At 39.9% G+C, this 27,390-nt stretch overlaps 1 protein-coding gene across 1 annotated transcript in view; it reads left to right on the top strand.

Moving 5' to 3' along the window:
• Positions 1–27,390, top strand: part of LOC117078435 (teneurin-1) — a 174,971-nt gene that overhangs the window by 97,698 nt on the left and 49,883 nt on the right. Inside the window, exon 12 of the mRNA XM_033201989.1 lies at positions 21,247–21,401. Coding sequence (XP_033057880.1) covers positions 21,247–21,401 — 155 coding nt within the window. The remainder of the gene's footprint in view (positions 1–21,246; positions 21,402–27,390) is intronic.

The raw sequence follows: 27,390 nt of genomic DNA, 5'->3' as shown, positions 1-27,390 counted from the left end.
GAGATTCCTTCCGGAACTGTATATATATTTTTCCCTTACATAAAAGGAAACCATACCATATAGATTACTCCTCACCCTGATTCTTTTATTTAACAATATGTCTTGAAGATCTTTCCATAAAAGCAGGTATATATCTACCTCTTTGTTTTTAAGAGCTGCACGATATTATAACATATGGATACACCATAATGTATTAAGTCAGTTGCCTCTTCATATACTTGTTGCTTGTTTTTAATCTTTTATTATTACAGTGCTGCAATGAATAACCTGGTTCATATATTTTGGAGCACTTTTGTGAGTACATACATAGGGTTAATTTTTAGCAGTAGTAGATATTGACAAATTGTCCTCCCAAAAGATTGAACACATTTACAATCTCGCTAATAGTGTATCAGAGTGCCAGTTTGCAATACCCTCAGCAGCTCTCAATATAAACCTCCTAATGTATGCCTATCTGATCAGCAGGAAATGGTGCCTTGTAGCTTGTAACTTTAATTTCCGTTCCTTTAATTATCAATGAATTTGAGTCTCATTTCATATCTGTTGTGACCATTTGTATTTCTTTTTTAGTAAATTCACTTTCATATCCTCTTACAGTTTTTCTACTGAGCTGTTGTCCTTTCTGTTCTGGAAATTAAGAAAAACATTCCTTTGTGTTTCATATGTGTTCCAAATATTTTTCCAAGCTTGTGATTTTTCTCTCTTTTTTTAACCCTATGGAATTTTCTAACTTCATATGGTCAGAATTATCAATATATCTTCTTAACATCTCTAGAGTTTGTGTCCAGCTGGAAAAATCTTCCTGTCATAAAGATATAATATATTTAAGGCAGGTGGGCAGACTTTTTAGTGACCCTTAAATCATACCATGTGCCTCTCCAATTTGAGCCCTGTGAAATTTGGAAAACTTAGGAAGTGTGTACGGTAGTTAAAACCAGAGACTTTGGAATAGTACAGATAAAATGGGTTCAAATTTATTTTGAATCCGTATTTGAGCCACTGTTTTTTCATCTGTAAAATGGAAAGTACCTACCTTCATTATGGGTTTATAGAGGATGAAATGACACAAGATGGGTTAAACAGTGCCTGGCACAGATTAGGTACTGAATAAAGTTTGATGATGAGAATGAGAATAAGTATTAAAATACTTTTTTAAGCCAGTAACTATTATTAAGTAGATTATTTTCAAGATTTGTAATAAACATTTTGTTTTCAAAATTGTTTGACTGTATTCAAATTGTCTTCTTTCAGACTTCATTGATTGTACAGACACAGCCCTAATTTAATTCTGTTTACTTGCAAAATTCATCGTTCAACTAAAGGGGAAAAATTGCAACATCAGAGAGATGAGCTAGAGGGTGCTTTACTGAAGAAAAGTGTATGGACTGTCACAAGTACACACGTGCATAAGACATGTGCTATTATATTAACTATAGTATAAAAGATAGAAACAACCTAATAATCCATTAACAGGGGGTTGGTCAAATGATGGAACATTATACAACAGTAAAAATGAATGAGCTAGATCTGCATGTAAAACCATTAATAGCCAAAAATATAATGTTGCATGGATAAAAGAGAAGATTGCAAAAGGATGCATAAGGTGTAATATAATTTATGTATTTTTATGTGGTAAAATATACATAACATAGTATTTACTATTTTATTACATGTACAGTTCTGAGGCATTAAGTACATTCACATTATTGCTTAGCCATCACTGTCATCCATGTCCTACATAAATTTTTAAAGCACAAAAACAATATTATGTATTATTCATGGACATATACATATGTAGAAAATGTATAAAAACATGCATGGGAATGATACACACTAACTTCAGGACAGTAGTTACCTCTGGAGAAGGAAAAAGAGGATAGGGATAAGGAAATGGGATTGGCTATAGCCATATAATTTCCTTTTTAAGAAAGAGATATGTGCGGGGTGTGGTGACTCACGCCTGTAATCCCAGCACTTTGGGAGGCCAAGGCGGGCAGATCACAAGGTCAGGAGTTCAAGACCAGCCTGGCGAACATGATGAAACCCCGTCTCTACTAAAAATAAAAATTAAAAAATAATTAGCCAGGCATGGTGGTGGGTGCCTGTAATCCCAGCTACTCAAGAGGCTGAGGCAGGAGAATCTCTTGAATCCAGGAGGTGGAGCTTGCAGTAAACCAAGATCACGCCACTGCACTCCAGCCTGGTTGACAGAGTGAGACTCCATCTCAAAAAGAAAAAAAAAAAGAAAAAAAGAAAAGAAAGAAATATATGAAGGAATGATACATATATTAAATTTTGGTGATGCATGCACGATGGTCTGTAGTATTATTTTCTGACTTTTCTAATCACTTGAAATATTTCCTGATTGTGAAACATTTTAAGTCAGAAGTAGGATTTAGAAATATCAGCACTTTGGGAGGCTGAGGCAGGCGGATTACTTGAGGTCAGGAGTTCGAGACCAGCCTGGCCAACACAGTGAAATCCCATCTTTACTAAAAATACAAAAATTAGCCGGGTGTGGTGACATGTGCCTGTAATTCTAGCTACTCGGGAGGCTGAGGCAGAAGAATCACTTGAACCTGGTAGGCGGAAGTTGCAGTGAGCTGAGATCATGCCACTGCACTGCAGCCTGGTGACAGAGTGAGACTCCATCTCAAAAAAAAAAAAAAAAAAGAACTAGGGTTCAGAAATCGACTTACAAATGTATACCTGACTATTCTATTTCAAAAAGTGATTGTTTTGTTTTGTTTTGTTTTAAATAAGACTTTCACTCATATAAAAATGATGGTCAAAATATTTAACATCCCGTAAGGCACAGGTACTAACATATGAAAACACACACCAGTTTTGGCCTTGGAGCAGGATCATCAAGGACCCCTGCATTAATCCATTATTTTCTGAACAGATTGGTTTTGAGGCTCTTCCATTAGCTGTGTAGATCATCACATCAGCACCTCTAGTATGTGCCCATATGTGGAGTTTCCTAAATGACTAACAGTGAACTTCCTGAGAGAGCCTCCGTATAATGAGTCAGCTTTATCGTTGACCAGAGAAAGTCACTGTTCCCTTGGGAGTGAGTTCTGGCCCATTTAAAGTTTCCCCCTGAGGAATCACAGGCTTAATAACTCAAATGTGAGGTTATCTTCAAGCCTCAAATATCAAAGCCTAGCGAGGAAGCCCCAGTGTTATTTGCTCTATTTTTCTTCCAGTTTCATTTACTAGCTCTTCCACTTGATTTTTTAAAAAGCTTATTAGACTGTGTTTGGGGGAAACACAATTTTCAAAAAGCTTATTAGACTGCATTTGGGGGAAATAGTCTAATGGGTTTGGGAGAAAAGCAAGGAGGGTAGGTGCCCCATTTTACCTGTATTTACTCAGGAAAGGAAGCTGACTACGGTGGTAGTTTCTCTTAGTGGGCAGGAATTATTTCTCATTTTGGAAAGCATCTCTAACCCAAGGAAACTGAAGCCATAGTAATAGATTGATAGGTCTGCTTTGTCCCTCCCCAAGCCAAAATCCATCAGAGTAGATTCTGCTAAGCTTACCTATATTGGTTTTCATAATCCTTTCCCTGTGTTCTCTTGAACAAAGTAAAATCAGAACTGCAGGCAGGCTACTACCACAGCACTATTTCATGACTTGGGGCAAGATCTCACCTTTCCAGAGTAATAAAGCTGGGGGCATTTCCAGGGAGAGTGGACAGAAGAAGGGTTACTTTGAAATCTTCTGATTTTCACTTGTTATACTTGAAATTTTGAGAAACCACAGATCAACAGTTAGCACCTAAAATGTTTCTTTCCGTTGTACTTTTCTTACTAATGTTGGGCACTTTTTCCCAAGTATATCTGATCCAATTTTAACAGCATGACATTATTCAAATAATCTATTGAATGTTGAAAAAAATACTAGCCAATTTGCAAATGACCAAAACCACTTGCTTCTGCATTGATCCTAAAATGGTATCTTCCTAGTTCCTGGAAATGCTGGAGATGTTTGAGCCGTTGAATTAAGGAAAGAATCATTGCAGTTGTAAAAATGGCATCTGGAAGTATTTTCATACACCTCAGTTTAGTTTTGTTTTACTTCCTTTATCAGAGTCACTGCCTGTTATTAATTACTCATTTTTAAATTGTTCAAATTGTTATGTTTCTAAAATAGACCTTAATCTATTTTATGAATATATAAAGTATGTTTATATATATGTGTATATATATACAAATATATAAGTAGTCTTGTATGTCAGGAACTATGCTAAATGCTGTAGTCAAACACCACAACCATCTCTTGTTGCAGCACAAACTTACTGGTTATCAGACAGGAATCCAGAGATGCCATTATCTTAATTAATACTTTTAATATATTTTACTGATGTCAACAAGACACTAGTGTCAATGGCCCCACCTTACTATTCATAAGATTCCCACTGGTTTTAGCTACTCTAGCACATCCACATCATGCCCCTGGTATATCTTCTTAGAAAAAGAACCACATTCACTGAGCTTTATTGTTTTGTTAAGTTTTTCAAGCAACAAATTTGAAAATCATAAGTAAACTAAGAAGATATGGTCCCTGCCCTTGAGTGGAATATTATCTCATTGGGGAGACATGGGAGTACTCATTAGAGAAGACTAAAATACAGGATTAGGTTGCATGTATAAACTTTAAAAACCACAGGGATTCACAGACGGGAGAGCTGATTGGGGTTTGGAGAGAAAAAAAGGGGAAAAATGAGAAGAGGGAAGAAGTAGAGAAAAAGGAAGGAATCTGAAAAAGGATGGGACACAAAGATAAAAAAGAACTAGGAACTATTCTAACCTCTATTCCTGATGGGTTAAGTGAACTCCAAAAGACATAAGAGTTCAAAGAATAAGGCAAAGGAGAGAAGGTAGGCCAGTGGAGAATAAAGAGGTGATGCTAAATGGGAAGTGAATGACTTAGCCCTTCCTGTGAGGAATAGGGTGGTCCTGAAATGGATTTGTTGAAATGGCCCTAATTCAGTATGTAAAATGCATTCTTAAGTCCAGTCGAAAACACTCCAGTCTCTTAGTTGCAGTTCACGCTTTAGATTCGCAGCTTAATGACATATTATATCTCATTCCTATCCACTTGGATTGGTATTACACATCTTTTCTAATAGGTTCAGAAGATTTCTGCCATCAGACAAGACCAATGGAATTGTTTGATATAATTGACAAGGAAATGCCTCCATCAGGATATTTGCAAGTATTCAAGTCAGTTTGTATATTGTAATTTGGGAGGCTGGACTTGCACTGAACCTTGAAAGATAAGCAGAGTTGTATTCCAGGCACAGGAAATGGTACAGCAAATCTGTAATGATGGGGAAGTTGCAGTATGTTTTAGAGCCAGTGCATAGACCAGTTTGACTGGAGAAACAGTATAGGACCCTGCACAGACTGATAATCACCATCAACATGGAGGAGATGCTGTCAGAATTATACATAGGGCTCCTGCCATCTAAGTCAAGCCATTTTGAAGCAGGTAATCAGAAACAGATAAACCACCGTATGAGGCCAGAAAAATTTATCAAAAACATAAATAAGATGGGGCACGGTGGCTCATGCCTGTAATCCCAACACCTTGGGAGGTCGAGATAGGAGGATCACTTGAACCCAGGAGTTCAAGACCAGCCTGGTCAACATAGTGAGACCCCATAGCTACAAAAAAAAAATTTTTGATCTGCCAGGTGTGGTGGCATGCACCTGTGGTCCAAGCTATTAGAGAGGCTGAGGGGGAATGATGTCTGGGGCCCAGGTGTTCGAGGCTGCAGTGAGTTGTGATCATGCCACTGCACTCCAGCCTGGGCGACACAGCAACACCCTGTCTCTATAAATAATACTAACATCACTTGTGTTGACCTTTCAGAAAGATTTCACACATAGAAGTTATTTTATATGGTCTTTACACTCATCCACTGACATGAGCAGCTCAGCTTTTCTACTCACCATTAGATAAAGGCAAAACCTAAGGACTGGGAGACCATTTAAATTTGTTAAAGTCACAGTCAGTCTCACAACTGAATCTTCTGGCTTCTACCCCAGACTCTTTCCTCCACCTCTCATAGCTCTGATGAACTTGTCTGGGTATTTGAGTTTAGAGGAAAAAAGACAGGGAAATGGCCTTGGAAACTCCAATCTCAATCAAGACAAGGCTAAGGAAATCATTAGCTCCCTTTGAACAAAACATCCCAGCATTATAAATGCCTCTCAATGTCACGTTCTTGTGCCCACAGATTGTCACACTTGTAGGGCAGAGTGTGGAAAGGTAAAAACAGTAAAAGAAGTTGTTTATCTCATTAAACAACTGCTTTGACTATTTTTTGCTTTTTGTTCCGCTATCATATTTGTGCCTGTGTCTGTGTGTGTGTGCTGTTGTTATATTCATATATTCTTGATTGAGCCCAAATCAGTTCTCCTAAACGTCTCTTGAACCTCCACTTAAAAGGTTTAAAATGTGTATTCACGCAGTGCTCATTACCCTGCCTTACCTTTTGCAAATGACTGTCTACCACTCCTGACTTTGTGAACTTCTCTTCTAGCACTAGCTTCATTAGTCAAGATGTACGGATGCAGGGAGAATTTTAAATGGGCCCTCTGTGTTGTTTTTGAATGGGCACTACATGCAAATCATTATCCTAGAGAAATTTTAATTCTTCTTGAATTACCCCACTTGTGTGAATAGTAAGCACTATCGGCTTAATTCCTCATATCCTGCTTTTATTGAGTATTCGGGACAAAGTATACTTAGTTTGCTTTTTATGTTAGAACCTCGTGGTCATTCACATACCTTGAGATAGACTCATTTTCCCTAGAGTGCAACAACTGCAATTAGTGTTTTGCTGGTCCATGGGCAAACATGAACTTTCCTTCCTAGGGCTAATTGTTCACTAAGGTTCTTGTGTGGCAGTTTCCTTCCTTAGGATAACAGAGACAGTTCTTTCAAATGTATCTGAGTAGTGTCTCAGATATCGTTGCTTGATGTTTGAGGAATTTCTAAAGGGGGAGATATAAAATATGCAGCACAGATTTAGTAAGCCTCATTTATCTTAGCCCATATATACTGAGTACCCTTAAATCTCAGCCTGCAGGCATCTTTTGAGCAAGAACTCTAACACAAAAATAAAACAAGACATGTGCATTTAAACTTGAACTAGCACCATCTACTTACCCTAATCTCTCTTTCTCTCTCTCTCTCTACACACACACACACACACACACACACACACACACCAACCTCTATAAAGCAAAGAAAAATAAATCACGTTATTATCAGTGTCTGGTTTCACTGTTAAATGTTGAGACATTACCACCATCTTGGCCAAGGGTCCTTCTTAGTGAGTTGCATGGCATGGAACCTCATTTATTTGATTCTGTGTATGAAAGCTTTAACCATCTTATAAAAGCTTGAAGGCTTTTACACCAATAATTTACTAGTGTAGTATTTCCCCTGAGCTAACAAACTCTTTTTAACTACTGACTTGTCTCTATGGTGAATCTAACATAGGGTGCTCTCCTACTGACAAGGATTGCATAATGCTCCATGGACTGAAATCTTATTTACAGAACACAGAAAAGCCTAAAATGTTCAAGCAGGGCCTGTGTGGTAATTTTTGACTATGATTCTAAGCTTAGAAAAGTCCCTGTCAGAAAGAATTATAGCAATAACTAGGCAATTAAGATACCACTTAGCACCACCATAATACTAATCTTCTTCAAAGTCCTTTCATTTCATTGGCTCTCGTGAGCTTCACACCATTTTACCTTGTGTAATGGGTAGTATATAAGTTAGGAAATCAAGACACTGAGTGGTCGAATGCATTATCCAAAGTCCTACAGCCATTCTGTAACAAAAATCAGCCTGAAAAAATCTTGAGGCACTTCTGTTTCTTCAGAACTCCTAACATGGTAAGGTCGGAAGAGATCACAAGATCACAAACAAAGTTATGTTGACAGAACAACTGGATTTGTATGTATGGTGGGGGAAGCGGTGTCATGAGCTATTCATTGTAGCTGTCCACATGGATCACATTTGTTTGCAGTTAATTTGATCCATGGTCCTTTGTCTGTGTGCTCTTGGTTGTCAACCCCACTTTTCCCATATTCTAATCATCACTAATTAATAGGGGACTGTATTCCTCTAAAGGACTTTAGACAAAGACATTGTCACTGCATCCTTTCCAAGCTCATTTCTAGAGAAATTCATATGCAGTTCTTGACCTCCTGGCATGCTTTATTTTGTTCAAGGTAGATATGTTTCAGTATAAATCATGGAAATTTAGTCCTGTAATTTAGGAAGGTTTATTGAACATTTGTGCCCAAGTGTACTGAATTATTTGAGATATAAAAACTAATTCTAAAATCCAGTTCTTGTCCTCAGGGAGCTTATTACCTACACGGATCATGATTGGAAAATTCACAGTAACAAATAAATAAATAAATAACAGCTTCCATGGGTTAGAAAACAGAGACCACAATGAACTGGAGTTTGCAGGGAAGGATTCATGAAAGGGAAACATCCTATAAAAGCCTTAAAAGGTGAATAGGATTGGGGTTGCTGAATGTTAATACTGGGGCCAAGCTACCAACCATGTTAAACACACACACACACAATATCTCAATAGTTTCACAAAAAATAGTAATTTATTTCATTCTTACATCACAATTTAATATGGGTTGCCTGGGGAGTGGAAGAATCTCTGCTCCAAGCAGTGATTCAAGGAACCAGGCTTCTTCCATCGAGTGATTCCTCAGTGCCTTAGGCCTTGAAGTCCTCTAGTGGATGATCTGCATGCAGTCAGCCTACAGTGGAAGGTAGTAATCCATAGAGAAACTCAATAGACATCTCGTTAAGGATCAGACCTAGAAGTTGCATACATTACTTTTGCCCACATCTAACTGGAAAGGAGGCTGAGAAACGTAATCTAACTCTGTTCTCAGAAAGAAAGAGAAACGGGATGACATGGACACAGCATTGTCTCTGCCATACTGAAAATGAAAGGACCTTATTAATTTTAATTGATACATATAGATATATATATTTGGGAGCTATGTGTGATAATTTCATACATTTGTATAATTTGTAAAGATCAAATCAGTATAATTAGGATATTCATCACCTTAAATAGTTGTCTTTTCTTTATGCTAGAAACATTCAAATTATTCTCTTCTAGTTATTTTGTGATATACAATAGATTATTGTAACCTATATCACTCTACTGATTTATCAAACACTGGTTCTTATTTCTTCTATTATAGTGCGTATTTATACCCATTAATCAACCTCTCTTCATCCTCCCCTACCCTTCCCAGCCTCTGGTAACCACTAATCTACTCTCTTTTGTAGCTCCCACATATCAATGAGAACATGTGATATTTGTGTTTCTGTGCTTGAGTTATTTCACTTAACATAATGACCTCTAGTTCCATCCATGTTGCTGCAAATGATAAAATTTCATTCTTTTTATGGCTGAATAATATCCTATTATGTATATGTGCCACATTTTCTTTATCCATTCATCTACTGATGGGTACTTAGTTGATTCCATATTTTGGTTGTTGTGAATAGTGCTGCAGTAAACACGGGAGTGCAGATATCTCTTTGATATACTGATTTCCTTTATTTTCTATATATACCCAGTAGTAGTAGTGGAATTTCTAGATCATATGATAGTTCTATTTTTAGTTTTTTGAGGGACCTTCATTCCATTTTTATAGTGGCTGTACTAGTTTACATTCCCACCAACAATATATGAGGATTCCCCTTTCTCCACATCCTCACCAGTGTTCATTATTCCCTATCTTTTTTAATAAAAGCGATTTTGACCTAGGTGAGTTGATATCCCATTGCGTGGGGTCTCCTTTTTAGGTGGTAGTTCATATGATAATAGTAAAATCACCGAACTCCCCACCACATGGAAGCTCTTGAGTACTTTCTTGAAACTCATCAGCTCTGTGAAGATGAAGCCACAGAATACCTTTGAAGAATAATTCTGAAGAAGTCTAAGAGATCTATAGGAATACAAGAATTCTTAACAATTTTTGGGATGGGTCAGAGATCCTTCTGACAATCTTTAACAAAACCAGTGGACTCTCTCTCCCTAAGATAATACCCATACACAAAACATTCTATCGATAATTTCATGGAGTTTCTGAACCTTCTTAAGCCAGTCTGTACCCCACCCCCATGGTAAAGCAATTGATAACCTCATTTAAGCTACATGGCATAGTGGTAAGAGAATGGGCATTAAACTCAGACAAACTTGTGTTAAACTAGCATTTTCTTTTTTTTTTTTTTCCCAACTTTTACTTTAAGTTCAGGTGTACATGTACGGGTTTTACATAGGTAAACATGTGTCATGGGGGTTTGTTGTGCAGATTATTTCATCACCCAGGTATTAAACCTAGTATCCATTAGTTATTTTTTCTGATCGTCTCCTCCTCCCACCCTCCACTATCCAATAGGCCCCAGTGTATTGTTCCCTCTAGTGTGTCTATGTGTTTCCATCATTTAGCTCCCACTTACAAATGAGAACGTGGTATTTAGTTTTCTGTTCCTGTATTATTTTGCTAACGATAATGACCTCCAGCTCTATCCATGTCCTGCAGAGAACGTGATCTTATTCCTTTTATGGATTCATAGTATTCCATGGTGTATATGTACCACATTTTCTTTATACAGTCTATCAGTGATGGGCACTTAGGTTGATTCCATATCTTTGCTATTGTGAACAGTGCCGTGATGAACATACATGTGCATGTGTCTTTATAATAGAATGATTTATATTCCTTTGAGTATATACCCAGTAAGGGGACTGCTGGGTTGAATGATATTTCTGTCTTTAGGTCTTTAAGGAATCACCACACTGTCTTCCACACTGGTTGAACTAATTTACACTCCCACCAATAGTGTATAAGTGTTCCTTTTACTCCACAACCTTGCCAGCATCTGTTATTTTTTGACCTTTTATAATAGCCAATCTGACTTGTGTGAGATGGTGTTTCATTGTGGTTTTGATTTGCATTTCTCTAATGATCAGTGATGTTGAGCTTTTTTTTCATATGCTTGTTGGCCACATGTATATCTTCTTTTGAGAAGTGTTTGTTCATGTCCTTTGCCCACTTATTAATGGGGTTGTTTTTTTTTTTTTTCTTGTAAATTTGTTTAAGTCCCTTATAGATGCTGGATATTAGACCTTTGTCAGATTCATATTTTGCAAAAATTTTCTCCCATAGGTTGCCTGTGTACTCTGTTGATAGTTTCTTTTGCTGTATAAAAGTCCATTTGTCAATTTTTGCTTTTGTTGCAATTGCTTTTGGCGTCTTCACCATGAAATCTTTGCCCATGCCTATGTCTGAAATGGTATTGCCTAGGTTTTCTTCCAGGGTTTTTATAGTTTTGGGTTTTACTTTTAAGTCTTTAATTCATCTTGAGTTAATTTTTGTATACGGTGTAACGAAGGGGTCCAGTTTCAATCTTCTGCATATGGCTAGCCAGTTATTGTAGCACCATTTACTGAACACAGAGTCCTTTACTCATCGCTTTAAACTAGCATTTTCTAGGTATGTAACCTGGAGTTAGTTACTCTACCTCTCTGCACTTCCATTTCCTCATCTAAAAAATTACATTAGTACAACTCCACAGGGCTATTGTGAGGATTATATGAGAAAATCTATGTAAGAAATCCAGCACAGTACCTGGAATATCATAGTATTCTTGGCAAATGGAAATGATTATTGATTTGTTTTATGCGACCACCAGAGCCAGCGCCAGAGGAAAAGGCAAGTAGGCAAGATAAAAAGGAAACTTTATTACGTAGCCAGTGTATAGAAAGAGGAGGCGAGGTTCACCGGTCTCCGGGCGGCGGAGGCCGAGGAAGTCGCTCCGGCATTCTCGGGCGAGGTTCCTGGGTCCTGAGTATGAGGAGGGGCCAAGAAAGTTCGCGGTGCGTGCCTGCCGGGAGCGGCTTTTATGTTTTGGGCCTGGGAGTGGGAGGGCAGTAAGCGGGACACGGGCGGGTCAAGGGCCATGCGGTGGGCGCGGCCAGGTAGGTTTTGGTCTCCTCGGTCGGACGTCATGCAGTGCCTGCGCAGTTGACCTGTGCTTTTCCCGGGCGCGGGAAAGTTGGTGATGAAGAACCCAGAAGTACGCCATCTTAGTCACCTTTGTTCTTTGTTTCCCTCTCCCTCCGTCCAGACAGTCCAACCTTTTATTGATTATGATGATTGGGGGTGGCGGCGTCTGTCCGGCTGCTTCCTGCTGTCAGGGGGTGTTGTCATGAGGGTCTATGGTTGGCACCTAGACGTAGGGATTAGGAGCATCTGGTTGAAGGCGACACAGGGATCTCTTGAACTTTGGCTCGGAGAAATTTGATTAAATGGGGGCAAAGCATAGGATAAGACAGGGGATTAATATAGGAATGAGGAAGGGGAGCATTTGTTGTATTACTGTAGCACCTATAGGGTGGGGCCTGGGGTAGGGGGGTGTTTAAGTTTTTTAGTTCTGTTTTAATTCTGTTTGGGGTTTGGATGTTTGTATCAACCAGGCCTGACTCATTTATGTAATAGCAACATTCTCTCCTAAGAAAAGACATGTTCCTCCTTTCTCAGCTGTAAGAAGATCTAGTGCTCTCCTGTTCTGTGCTGCCACCTGAGCTACTGAAGTGATCTGACGTTGTAAGAGGCTAGACTTTCAGCTGAGCCTCTATGGCTTCTTGAATTTGGGCGGTTAGAGATCGAGTAGATTGTACGAATGGCGGAGTGCCCCATTCCAAGCCCTGACGCCACTAAGGATGAGGCTAGAGAAATTCCGATGACTAAGGGAAGGAGACGGCCTGTTTCTGGAGATATTAGGAGGAGAGTTAAATTGTAGGTGAGTTCAGCCACTTCTGCTTTGCTATATAGAGTTAAGCTAGGGTACTAGGGACACTGGGATGCAGAGGGATTGGTTGATGGATGCATGGTTAAGGACCTTGAAGAGGGGTTTATTACACCAGAAATAACCTCCACGGGGGCTGTCTGGGTCTATTGGGCGATTGGGTGTGCTTACACCAGGAGGAGTTTGGGGCAGAGTAGCAGAAAGGAAGGATTGGATTTTCTGGGTTTGGTATAGTGGGACTTGGAGAAAAAACGGTTTTTGGGAGGTGCTTGTAGAGCCAGTTGTAGCCTTGAAAGCAGTAGGTAAAGGGACTTAAGGGGGCTCTTTCAAGGGCTGCACAGAGGAAACACTGGGAGAGATTTGTTACGTGAGCTGCCTGTGTTAGGTTTAACCCTTAACGGACAAGCTTTAACTATGAGAAGGGGTCTTTATGGAGGGGGGGTGTAGTTGGTCTTGTAGGGCCTGTTCCTGTGACTGTATGGCTAAGGTTAAATTTTGTAGGACTTGTATATTTTTAGGGAAGGATTTTTGTGGGACAAGTGTCCTTTTTATTAGAGGGTGGCAGTCGGATATGAATCTTAAATGGATCTCCGTAGAGTCCTCCTTTTACTCCGCCAGCCGTGGAGTGTATAAGAAGAGTGGTAATATAAGTATAAAGTAGGACTCCATTTTGGGTTTTTTAGGGGGAGAGAAGGACGTTGACTTAGTCAACAGTGGAGAGTTTGTAGCCGATAGAGAAGCAGAAGTATAAGATAAAAGAATTTAGATAACATAATGTTTACCTGGTATTAGATGGGCAACAGTGGTGACGTAGCGGAGGTAGTTGCTAGGAGACGGTATTGTCTGCCACTGTTTAGTGTAAGGACACCGTTTGCCTAGTGTCTGGAGTATTGTTTGGTTTTAGTTAGACTAGGCCAAGATCAGACAGTGGTTTGCCTAGTGCCTTAGGTGCCTAAAGGTCTAAACCATTATTAGAGGAGATATAAGAGGTAATAGAATGATGACAGTAATAGAATGATGACAGAATAGTTAGGAAGGAGCCGAGGAAGAGGAGGGCAGGAATAGACTGAAGAGGAAGGCGGAATGAGAGTAAGAGACAGCTACCCATAAGGCAAGAATGAGAGGGAGTGTGGAAGGTGGGTAGGCGGAAGTGCCAAGGGATGGAAGGAGGGGCAGCCTCAACAATGGTAGGCGGGACCGAGGAGGAGGTGGGAACTACAGCGGAAGGGAGGGGGAGGTGGAGCAGAAGCGGGAGGGGAGGTGGAGTATACGGCAGGAGTGGAAGGAGGGGGAAGCTGACAAGGGCGAGTCAGACAGGAAACATGACTCTTTCTTTTCTGACTTTGCTAGGTCTGCGCCTTAGCCAACTTGACTTGGGCCAAGGAACATTGGCTACACAAGTCTGGTCGAGAACGCAAGTCTTAAACTTTTGTATATAATTTATTTTAGACTACTTGCTTAAGCGCTGGCAGAATTACTGAGGCGATTAAATGTTACGTCTAGAGTGCCTTCAAGCGGCATTGAGACTGGTTGTCTAATTATATTGTGGCCACGCCACCGTGGAGGGGAACACCAGTTGCTTTCGCCTAAGATCTTGTTCTAATTGTAAAGTTTTGAGATTTTTTAGAAGACACCCTAAAGGGGAGTCTCTAGGTATTTTGGATTGGGGGTTTCCCATTGCCTTTCTCTCGCCTATAGGCGGAAATGGAAACCGAACTCTACCTGGCCACAAAGCGTCCTTTGGAGCCACTAGAGACCGGTGGGAGGCTCCTGGAGCCGGAATGGAGATTACCTCCAGGCGGACATCTCCATCCTGGACGGGTCTCCCACGGAACGGAATGGAGTTCCTTTGGGCAGATGTCTCTGCCTTTGGGAACTCCCCTGTGGGTCACCTGGTGACCGGAAAAAAAACCTTGGGCCTGCGCAGGACTTCTGGCCAAGGAGTATGAGAGGGAGGCAAAAGGTACTCACCCCTAGGAGACTTGGAGGTGTGGAAAGCGATGTCTAGGTCCTGGTCCGTAGGCGGCGTGGAAGGAGGAGGCTCCTCGGACCTTGGGGGGCCCTGAGGAGGGGTCTCCTCCTGGGTTCCCCACCAACTGATTTGCTTTATGTGACCACCAGAGCCGGCGCCACAGGAAAAGGCAAGTAGGCAAGATAAAAAGGAAACTTTATTACGTGGCCAATGTAAAGAAAGAGGAAGCGAGGTTCACTGGTCTCCAGCGGCAGAGGCCGAGGAAGTCACTCCGGCGTCTTGGGCGAGGTTCCTGGGTCCCGCGTATGAGGAGGGGCCGAGGAAGTTCGCGCGGCGTGCCTGCCAGAGCGGCTTTTATGTTTTGGGCCTGGGAGTGGGGGGGGGGGGGTGCGGTAGGCGGGATGCGGGCGGGTCGAGGGCCGTGCGGTGGGCGCGGCCAGGTAGGTTTCGGTCTCCTTGGTCGGACGTCATGCAGCGCCTGCGCAGTTGACCTGTGCCTTTCCCCGGCATGGGAAAGTTGGTGATGAAGAACCCTGAAGTACGCCATCTTAGTCACCTTTGTTCTTTGTTTCCCTCTTCCTCTGTCCAGACAATTATTGTTTAGTAATATTAGTCATCTCTCATGGATTTTCAGTGGTGTTTACCTGGAATTCATACATACTAGGCTCATCTAGAATTCAACATGGATCTTCAAATATCAGCTTACCTATCACTTAAGTCTGAGAAACACTTGTGACTTTCATTTCCCCAGCCCATCCCCCAAGGATGCTCCAATGGCACCTTGGACTTCCCCCAAACTAGTGCTTATCTAATGGCATTGTAATTGCCTGGTTATTTCTCTGTCTCCCTCTACCAGTTTCCAGGCTTTCTACGAGCAATGCCATGTCTGTTTTATAGTCTCCTGTACTCCCATTGCCTAGGACAGTGCCTCACACATAGAGGGTGCAAAATAAATCTTGAATAAGTTAATGAGTAAACAGAAAAACATTTTTCTCAGTAAGCTTTAAGAAAAATAGTGGTTGGTGGATTTAAAAGGTCTGTCCATTCACTTTGGCTTATGGCAAAGCTGAAGTCTAAAGCTTTGAGAGGATCAGAAGGAGCTAAAGACAAGACAAATGCTAAACACTGGCATCGTCTGTCTTTCTCTCAATCAGAAGTCTTAGTTAACTAGCCCACAAATTTATTGTTCCTTATAATGACTATGAAGCCCTTTGAAGTGCCTTTTGAGTAATCAAAAGAGACGTTCCAGTCAGCAGAATATTACTTTTAATGCTTATCATTTTTAATTTGTGTTTATGTTCTTTGGAAATTGACCTTTACTATGTAGAATGTACTATAGCATTTTACTAAACAAAATATCTGATTAAATAACTCACTATTCACTAGTCATATAATATTACAGTGAGTTTATTAGTGTTTCCTACTGGAGAAATCATGAAGCCATTGTTAACCACACAGTGAAATCATCTCAGCTGGTCATTAAGCTCTGCCTCCTTCCAACCTCTAGTGACACACAGAAATCTGTAAACCCTCCAAGTTCTAGAAGCTCCATTTAGTGGCTACACAGTGAGAGAACTTACCAGGCTTATTATGCATAAGTGACTTGGCCCTTTCTGATCCCAGAGGGTAATTAAGTGGACAGTAGTCAGATGGATTGAAGAATGGACTTTTCTGCCTAGTAGAGTTTCCATATATACCACACATATAATACCAATTTTCAGAGAATTGGAATGCACATGAACAAAGAAAAATTCTCTTTGGCTTAAAGAATATTTTTGAATCAGTTACACAATTCAGCACTCTCAGTATTGGAGATTGAGCTGACACCATATTAGGCTTAGGACTTTCCCTGGAAGTTGATTTAACCATTTATCTTTGTCTCATAAAATTAAACAGCAGATTGTGGCCAAAAAACATCCAGTATTTCAGTTTTCTTGTTGCTAGGGCTATAGATGAAGAAAATGTTATGACTGCTTTCCAAAGCTTATATTCTGAAAGATGTTTCATTTTTTATATAGAAATAATAAAAATGTAGGTGGCCTCAACAGCTGTAATTTTAAAAAATTAAGTACAGAGATGCCTTCTGCCAACATTTGAAATTGGCATTCTACACAGCCAAAAACTCTGATCTTCACTGTTATCTAATTTGGGATTTTAGCTACTATTTGCAGGCTATTAAGCACCACAACTGGACTCTCAGTGATTACATCAGGATGCCCCTGTTCCTTCAGTATTGATCAGTAGCGTCTTTTTCCCCTCACAGGTGATAAATTTATAAGTAACTATCCAGGCTGCCCCAGCTTTAGGCAATTGTCTTCTTAAGAATTATAGTATTTATTCATTGGAGGATAATAAGACAAGGGAAGAAGTCAAATAATTTCACCTATAATTTGCAGTGGTTTCATACAGAGTAATGCTCCACAAAGAAAAGAGCCTGCAGTTCAGATATTATATAATATCCCCTACTTTGCATGGGATGTTGTGAATAATTTTTTTACAAGATGCGCTTTATTTATGAGCGGGTCTCTCCATAGAAAGAGCTTGTTAGGGCTTAATGCTGATGAATGGAGACAGCACCATTCACACTTCCAGGTTATGGTCTGTCAGTACTTTCATTATATGCACTAATTTACAATGATTTATTTATTTTCTCCCAAATGTAAAAATGTGCTCCAAGCTAAACATGCTGTCTGGGCATCTGAGGCCGATGTTTTCCTTGGTGCAGGGGGATATTTAAATTCAGATTTAAAGTAAGGGACTCAAGCTATTGTGTGTTTTCTTCCCGCTTCCACCTCCACCTGCCTCGCATCACTGCCTAACCTTGTGGTAATATCGGAGATCTCTATATTTTACTTGCTTTGAAAATGAATTCTGGTTCAAAATTTTTAAACCTGGAAGTGGTTTTCTTAGTACGTCTTAAATCTTTCAATCTTTTCTCATCCAGAGACTGTACCTTTGATTGTGTTTTAAGTGCTAATGAAAATGCTGTCAGTGAGCACATCAATGAACATGACCGCTGGAACAAATTATGCCCACAACATTGGTTACCAAGTTTTGGAGATCTGGGCACAACATATCAAAATTGGAAAGTAAATTGAATCTGCAGATCTTGCTAGCCCCAGTTGGCTTTATGTGATCTGAAATCACTCACATGCCCATCTCCAAAGAATAAAGCTTAAAATATATACTGGAATGTGTCACCTCCTTTCACTCATTCTGACAAGCAGTAATATATCTACTGCATCATCACTATCCCTGGGTTATAACAATAAGCATTATGGGAGGGGAAACCTCCCCAAATGATGGACAAATATTATTCTCTTTTTCCTGCCTGGGGTTTCCAATTTGATTTTTACCCTCAGTGAAAATTAAATACCCCTTAAACTTCACCAGCAAAGAGGTTGCAAAATTGTTGTTTGGGGAATTTATGTGTTGGTAGGTTGATTGGTTGGTAAGGGAAGGCAAATGAGAGGAAAATATGTACATATAAAATATGCCTAGGTACATTTATGAAGCACCTATCACATAGTTTCCTCAAAGCCTTTTCTACTATTTCTTTTTCAACTCCAAACATAAGTGTAACCCAATCAAAGTTAATTAAAGCTTCTCAGGAAAAAGAAGTATATTTGGAATATGGACCATGATAAAAGAAGTTGCTACACAAATATATGAAAGGAAAATATTCCACAAACTGTCAGCAGAATAAGCCCTGAAGGCAAATAGTGAGTATTTAATAAGCCTAGACTTATTTCAAAGGGCACTCATCTGTGGAACTCAACTGACATGAACAGAGAGAAAGAAGTTCACAGTGTTTAGATCTTCACAAAAAGTAAAAGTAAGAACACTGTGTAAAGTCCCAGATTATCCTCCCTGGATCATCCTAAACTTTGCACTCTGATGGGATGAGAAGTGTGGTAGTCAAATAAAAGAATTGTCCTCCCTGATATCAGCAAAGAGATGTAAAGACCTTCCCCATATACTAGTTAAGAATACATTTATTTCTCTATACCTTTTGTGAACCTGCTCAAATTTTTAGAGGATCAGATCCTCTAGGTTTACTACCTCCTCAGAAGAGCAACACTTCATTTTATTTTTAATATCCTTAACTTACTAAAGTTCCAGAGTATTCCTCTTAGTCTTAGTTTCAATGTCACCAGATTCTTTGTCCTTATACCCTCACAGAGCCTAGCATAGTGACAGTCACTATGATTTAGAAATCATAGTGCTTAGTAAATGATTCATGATTTTGTACATGTCGAGCACAACTCCTGTCAGCCTTTCCGTCTCCAGACTTGAGTCTTGAGTCTTGATCTTTCAGTCTATCCCCTTAAGACAGCCAAATTAGAAATTTTATACTCAGCAATATTTAATATAGTGGTCATAGAAGGTGATTCTAAATAATAGGTCTGTCACAAACCACACCAAATTTTAAGCAATCAAGAAATTGATGTTGCCAAAACACAAAAATAACAGGCAGAAGTTCCCCCTTGGTTCATCCTCACCCAAAATGTTCTGGAGATTAAATAATTGTTCATATGCCATCATCATTTAACCTTCCCCAGTCTTAAAAGTCTTTTTATAAACCACCTTAAGGGTCCTTATGCCTCTAAAAATCATAAAGGGACTTATGGACATGGAAATCCCTTGTTTGGACATGATGGTTTCCTTGGAGAACTCACCAAAACATAGATGACTTTAGAAGTATTCAGGGGACATTAAAATGAATTTGTAACTTTTATAGATGTTAACAATTAATACTTCATGAGGAACATCAGGATTAATCAAAGTATACCATAAAGCCAAGTCTTAATATTAACTTCCTGCCAATGAATTAGTTCATCTAAAAGCAGTTTATTAAGTTGGGTTTATAAAATGACTCTAGATGAGTTCACATTTTGCCAGAAAATTCATATGTGTGTGTGTGTGTTTGTGTGTTGTGTTGTGTTAAAAGGACATGCTTGCTAGCACAGAAATTCTGACTTTAACATCCATTCAATGAGTTTCACCAAACCTAAATAAAGGGAAGTGAGGAAAAGACTAAATTGTAGACTAGTTTGAAAAATGCCATGTGTTATTTTCAAGAGCACTGTCAAAAGCACTGAGGGAAATAGGAGTAGAGCCATATGTTCTTAAAGCGTATCTGATACTTTTTATATTATTATTTCATATGATATAACAACCTAGGGCCGGGCCCGCTATCTCACGCCTGTAATCCCAATAGTTTGGGAGGCCAAGGCAGGTGGATCACCTGAGGTCAGTCTGAGACCAGCCTGACTAACATGGTGAAAACCTGTCTCTACTAAAAATACAAAAAATTAGCCAGGCGTGCTGGCGGGCGCCTATAATCTTAGCTACTTGGGAGACTGAGGCAGGATAATCACTTGAACCTGGGAGGCGGAGGTTGCAGTGAGCCGAGATTGCACCATTGTACCCAGGCTGGGCAACAAGAGCAAAACTCCCTAAAAAAAAAAACAACAATAACAACAAAAAACAAGATATAAAGTAACCAGCTCATCCTGGTTTGTCAAGGATGGTCCTAGCTTTAAAACTGATCTCTGCCTCAGTTACAGCCAAACCAGAGCAGTAGATCACTTTAGCTAAATAAGGCAGATGACCCTGTCCCTATGTTACCAAAGAGGAGTCTGAAATTTGCAAATGAATGACTCAAAGTCACACATTAGTTGTAAGTGGGGTATTCAGTATTAGAACCCAAGCCTTCGAACTGCTATATAATAAAAATTTTAAGAAACCAGGCTGTAATTAACACAGTGTTAAAAACTGTGAACATTTTTATCAGCTTTTATCTTTTCTAGAAACTTAGCCATTCCCTTCGTGATACTATATTTTTGCACTCCAACCCCCCTTAATAGATAATGTGGAGAAAAAAACTCAGCCCAGTTTATCAGAGTTATTACAAACTCCCTTTTAACAAAGTCTGAATTGATGAAAATAATTATAATGCTTTTCAAGTCAGTTATTTGCTAATGCAATCATGAAAATAAGCAGCAGCGTATGCATCAGCACCCTAAAAGAAATGTAATATACATGATCTCCCTGTCTTTTCCCCACTTATCTTAAAGATGATTTTTAATTGTGGGGGCAAGTAAGTATCAAGGGGGTGGAAATGTAAAACTGGACAAAACAAAATTATTAGACCTGGCTTTATCTCTGCATGTGACTTTTTGTCATTTCTTCTCAATACACAAAGAAGTGAATGTATGCCCCAACAAACCTCTCCCATTACTGTCCTGTCTGTGCTGAGCAAAACTTAATCTATATGTCTTTAAAATGCCTTTCCATTGCTATAGCTTTTTTCAAAATACAGAACTTAGTACAAATGTGGTTCACTAGACTACTAATGCTTATTTGCTCTTTCCCAACAGGCATCACAGTTGATAGGCATGGATTCATTTACTTTGTGGATGGGACTATGATTCGCAAAATTGATGAGAATGCTGTGATCACAACTGTAATCGGCTCAAATGGTCTGACTTCCACACAACCACTGAGCTGTGACTCAGGAATGGACATCACTCAGGTAGGCACCACTGGTTTTCAAGTGTTATCGTCATTTGGCATCATGGAAATGGATAACAATTTTCTCATGTAGAAATTAGGTAGAATGGAAGCCTGGTATATCTGTTATAACACCAGATAGCAGAAGTTTCTGTTTATGTAAGTTACTTTTTTCCTCATTAGAAAAGCTTAGTTGGGAGAAAATGGTAAGCAAAGATGGAAGTAACGTCAGGTAGAATATTGACATACAATTAAGTAAAGTCTCTCAAACTTGAATTAATCAGAAGGTAAGGCCAATCTCATTTATTGAATATTTCTAAGATATGTAATTCTATTATTTTTAAATGAAACAGTGACTGAAATTTAGAAAAATAGTGACTATGAAGGCTCTTTAGACATCTTTTTTAATGAATATATGAGCATGTTGTTATTCACGTGTATATAAATAGCTATTTCTAGGGTGTGTGGAAGTTTTCTTAAGTAAAAGCAACATCCCCTCTGAGATCTATTTTACTGTTATTTAGGAAATCTGTTTTTTGGGGTTTTGTTTTTGTTTTTGTTTTTTAAGCCAGTGAGGATAAAAGAAAATTCCGTGTAGCTCTCATCTGGGTCAAAAATTCTGATTTTACCACAATTCTACAAAATCAGTATTAGACATTTAAAGAGATTATAGAGCATACAGCATAGTCCCAACATTCAGTGTCTGACTTTCTTAGTCTGCAGAAACAAAAAATGAAGGAAATAGATTAGACAGTCCTCAAACCTCCCAGCTCTAACATTCCATAAATTTGTGACCCTAATAAAGTAGATTATTAAATAATCTTTTCAAAAAAATTAAAGTGGATGTTGAGAGTTTTCAAATTGATTAGCGTATCAGAGAGGGTGGTCTTGGCTGCAAGTAATAAAATACTTGTCTAAAAGTTGTTTAAACAATAAGGTTTAATTATCTCACATAAAGAGATGTCCAAAGATAGCAAAGATGCCAGCAGATTTCCTTCTTGTGTCACATTGGCCAGAATTGAATCACATGCCCATGCCTTCACCAGTCACTGGCAAAGGGGAAATGGGATTACATAGTGGATTCAGACCCTCTAGAAGTGGGTCCCCTTCCCTGAGCACATTGCTACCTGATTCTTAAACCGAAATCAGAGTTCTGTTAGCAAGGAGTAAAGGGTTGCTACTGGGGAGGCAATGAGCAGTGTCCCCCACAGTTATGATATTCCTGTTGCTTCATTTGTCATACCACCTAAAACCTAGAAAAACAAGGTAAATGTATTAGTCCATTTTTACACTGCTGATAAAGACATATCCGAGACTGGGCAATTTACAAAAGAAAGAGGTTTATTGGACTTATGGTTCCCCATGGAGGGGAGGCCTCACAATCATGGTGGAAGGCTAGGAGGAGCAAGTCATGTCTTACATGGATGGCGGCAAGCAAACAGAGAGCTTGTGCAGGGAAACTCCCATTTTTAAAACCATCATATCTCACGAGACTCATGCAGTATCATGAGAACAGCTCAGGAAAGACCCGTCCCCATAATTCAATCACCTCCCACCAGGTTTCTCCCACGACATGTGGGAATTGTAGGAGTTACAATTCAAGATGAGATTTGAGTGGGGACACAGCAAAACCATATTAGTAAGTAAAAGGAACACACCCCTAAGAAACCTTGCTTTAGTCATTGACCCTAAGATCTCCTGCCACCTCCACCCACCTTGAGCATACATCTCTATAAAACACTAGCTTATTTAGGATTTCTTCTTCTCTATGTGCCCTTGCCCTGCCCCAGAAACTCAAGAAATGTTCATATATAGTCAACTACAAAAGTGAAATGGGGAGTTGGGCCTGGAAAACTGACAAAATGAACAAACCCTTTTTAATAGAGATTTGAATGGATCAGGCTATCAAGTCCTAGAATGGTCTAACTTTCCATGATTCAAAATGCTGCAGAAGGCAAGGAAAGGAGCATTATTTATGGCAATAAAGAAGGGTGTGAATGTATTTGTACAGAGGAGGGGGGAGAGAGAAGATGCACATGTATGATTCACTTGTGGGATATTTTTAACTTAAAATAGGGCACTTAGTATTGCAATCAGTCAACTCTAAACAACTTTTCTGTTTCTGTGTAGAAAAGTTATGTTGAAAGAGAATTCTTTGTCTTAGTAGAGCAAATATATGATCATCATCACCATGAGAAGGGTTCTTTTTCACATGACACTTTCCAAACATAATTCCCACCATAAAATCTCACCCTTTTCAGGTTGGATGTACAATGCAGCCCACTGAAAAGAAGCCCTGGTAACCAGGAGAAAGAAACTTTTCTCTATGGCATTTCATCCCAAGCCTCAGTTTCTCTGAAGTACCCTCTTCCCCTTTCTTTACACAACTTTAGCTTTAGAGATATAGTAGAATCTTTTGGAGGCAAGGGAGGTTGTGTGGTATGAGAAGGGGATGGTAGAAGCCAGCAGGATTTACCAGGAAAGAAAGCAGGTTTTATGTACAGATTATTTGGCCAGTAACTCTGCTGCTATCCACATTTCCTGTTCTGTGCCTGAGACACACTACAAAGTAACTCCAATTTGTCCACCCAGACTGGCTCAGAACAAGGATACTGTATTGATCAGTGTCCAGATTATCACCCTCTACCTTTATTAGAGGCCTACTTCTCATGGCCCCTTTCCTCAAGTCTGAAAGTACCTCTGCCAGTCCAAATCCCATTCTCCATCCTCCTCACACCTCACCTCTTCCATGGGAACCTTCCTTGATGGCTCTAGTCCTCACTGTTGCTTCATTCCCTTACTGGAATTTAGTATCACCATGCTTAAATGTAATTTGATCTTTGTTGGCAAACTGTGCATCCAACTGGTCTCCCACAGTAGACTGTGTGTTCCTGGAACATGCATAGGAAGGGCTCAACAGGTACAGTTAACATCTATACCTGAACCAAAAGGACATAATGGTAAAAAGAATATGAAAGAGTAGTGAGAGATGAAGCTAGAAAGAAAGTGTGAGGGTGAAATGGTGAAGGTCCTTATAAGCATAATGAAGTTTATACTGGACAATGAGGAGACAATAACAGCGTTAAGAAGGGAAATGCGGATTTCTGCATTTCCAACTGAGGTACCGGGTTCATCTCACTGGGGTGTGTCAGACAGTGGATGCAGGACAGTGGGTGCAGCCCACCCAGTGAGAGCTGAAGCAGGGCGAGGCATCACCTCACCCGGGAAATTCAAGGGGTAAGGGAATTCCCTTTCCTAGCCAAGGGAAACCGTGAAACACAGCACCTGGAAAATCAGGTCACTCCCACCCTAATACTGCACTATTCCAAGGGTCTTAGCAAACAGCACAGCAGGAGATTATATCCCACGCCTGGCTCAGAGAGTCCCACGACCACGGGGCCTCCCTCATTGCTAGCACAGCAGTCTGAGATCTAACTGCAAGGCGGCAGCAAGGCTGGGGTAGGGGTGCCCGCCATTGCTGAGGCTTGAGTAGGTAAACAAAGCAGCCTGGAAGCTTAAACAGGGAGGAGCCCACTGCAGCTCAAGGAGGCCTGCCTGCCTCTGTAGACTCTATCTCTGGGGACAGGACATAGCCAAACAAAAGGCAGCAGAAACCTCTGCAGATGTAAATGTCCGTGTCTGACAGCTTTGAAGAGAGTAGTGGTTCTCCCAGCGCAGAGTTTGAGATCTGAGAAGAGACAAACTGCCTCAAGTGTGTCCCTGATCCCTGAATAGCCTAACCAGGAGGCACCCCCGAGTAGAGACAGACTGACACCTCACACGACCGGGTACCCCCCTGAGACGAAGCTTCCAGAGGAATGGTCAGGCAGAAACATTTGCTGTTCAGCAATATTCACTCTTCTGCAGCCTCTGCTGCTGATACCCAAGCAAACAGTGTCTGGAGTGGACCGCCAGCAAACTCCAACAGACCTGCAGCTGAGGGTCCTGACTGTTAGAAGGAAAACTAACAAACAGAAAGGACATCCACACCAAAACCCCATCTGTTTGTCACCATGATCAAGACCAAAGGTAGATAAAACCACAAAGATGGGGAAAAACAGAGCAGAAAAGCTGAAAATTCTAAAAATCAGAGCACCTCTCCCCCTCCAAAGGAACACAGCTCCTTGCCAGCAATGGAACAAAGCTAGACAGAGAATGACATTGACAAGCTGAGAGAAGAAGCCTTCAGATGATCAAACTTCTCCAAGCTAAAGGAGGAAGTTCGAGCCCATCACAAAGAAGCTAAAAACCTTGAAAAAAGATTAGAAAAATGGCTAACTAGAATAACCAATGTAAAGAAGTCCTTAAATGACCTGATAGAGCTGACAACCATGGCACGAGAACTACATGACAAATGCACAAGCTTCAGTAACCAATTCGATCAACTGGAAGAAAGGGTATCAGTGATTGAAGATCAAATGAATGAAATGAAGCAAGAAGAGAAGTTTAGAGAAAAAAAGAGTAAAAAGAAATGAACAAAGCCTCCAAGAATTATGGGACTATGTGAAAAGACCAAATCTATGTCTGATTGGTATACCTGAATGTGATGGGGAGAATGGAACCAAGTTGGAAAACACTGTGCAGGATATTGTCCAGGAGAACTTTCCCAACCTAGTAAGGCAGGCCAACATTCAAATTCAGAAATACAGAGAATGCCACAAAGATACTCCTCAAGAAGCAACTCCAAGACATAATTGTCAGATTCACCAAGTTGAAATGAAGGAAAAAATGTTAAGGGCAGCCAGAGAGAAAGGTCGGGTTACCCACAAAGGAAGCCCATCAGACTAACAGCAGATCTCTCGGCAGAAACTCTCCAAGCCAGAAGAGAGGGGGGCCAATATTCAACATTCTTAAGAAAAGAATTTTCAACCCGAATTTCATATCCAGCCAAACTAAGTTTCATAAGTGAAGGAGAAATAAAACCCTTTACAGACAAGCAAATGCTTAGAGATTTTGTCACCACCAGGCCTGCCCTACAAGAGCTCCTGAAAGAAGCACAAACATGGAAAGGAACAACTGTACCAGCCATTGCAAAAACATGCCAAAATGTAAAGACCATCGATGCTAGGAAGAAACTGCATCAACTAACGAGCAAAATAACCAGCTACATCATAATGACAGGATCAAGTTCACACATAACAATATTACCTTAAATGTAAATGGACTAAATGGTCCAATTAAAAGACACAGACTGGCAAATTGGATAAAGAGTCAAGACCCATCAGTTTGCTGTATTCAGGAGACCCATCTCACATGCAGAGACACACATAGCTCAAAATAAAGGGATGGAGGAAGATCTACCAAGCAAATGGAAAACAAAAAAAGGCAGGGGTTGCAATCCTAGTCTCTGATAAAACAGACTTTAAACCATCAAGATCAAAAGAGACAAAAGGCCATTACATAATGGTAAAGGATCAATTCAACAAGAGAGCTAACTATCCTAAATATATGCACCCAATACAGGAGCACCCAGATTCATAAAGCAAGTCCTTAGAGACTTACAAAGAGACTTAGACTCCCACACAATAATAATGGGAGACTTTAACACCCCACTGTCAACATTAGACAGATCAATGAGACAGAAAGTTAACAAGGATATCCAGGAATTGAACTCAACTCTGCACCAAGCAGACCTAATAGACATCTACAGAACTCTCCACCCCAAATCAACAGAATATACATTCTTCTCAGCACCACATCACACTTATTCCAAAATTGACCACATAGTTGGAAGTAAAGCACTCCTCAGCAAATGTAAAACAGAAATTATAACAAACTGTCTCTCAGACCACAGTGCAATCAAACTAGAACTCAGGACTAAGAAACTCATCAAACCGCTCAACTACATGGAAACTGAACAACCTGCTCCTGAATGACTACTGGGTACATAACGAAATGAAGGCAGAAATAAAGATGTTCTTTGAAACCAATGAAAACAAAGATACAACATACCAGAATCTCTGGGACCATATAAAGCAGTGTGTAGAGGGAAATTTATAGCACTAAATGCC

Source organism: Trachypithecus francoisi, unplaced genomic scaffold (genome assembly GCF_009764315.1).
Source record: "Trachypithecus francoisi isolate TF-2019V2 unplaced genomic scaffold, Tfra_2.0 Lachesis_group6, whole genome shotgun sequence".
Classification (NCBI taxonomy): Eukaryota; Metazoa; Chordata; class Mammalia; order Primates; family Cercopithecidae; genus Trachypithecus; species Trachypithecus francoisi.
Note: the sequence above shows the minus strand (reverse complement) of the source record. Positions and strands in the feature narration are given on the sequence as shown.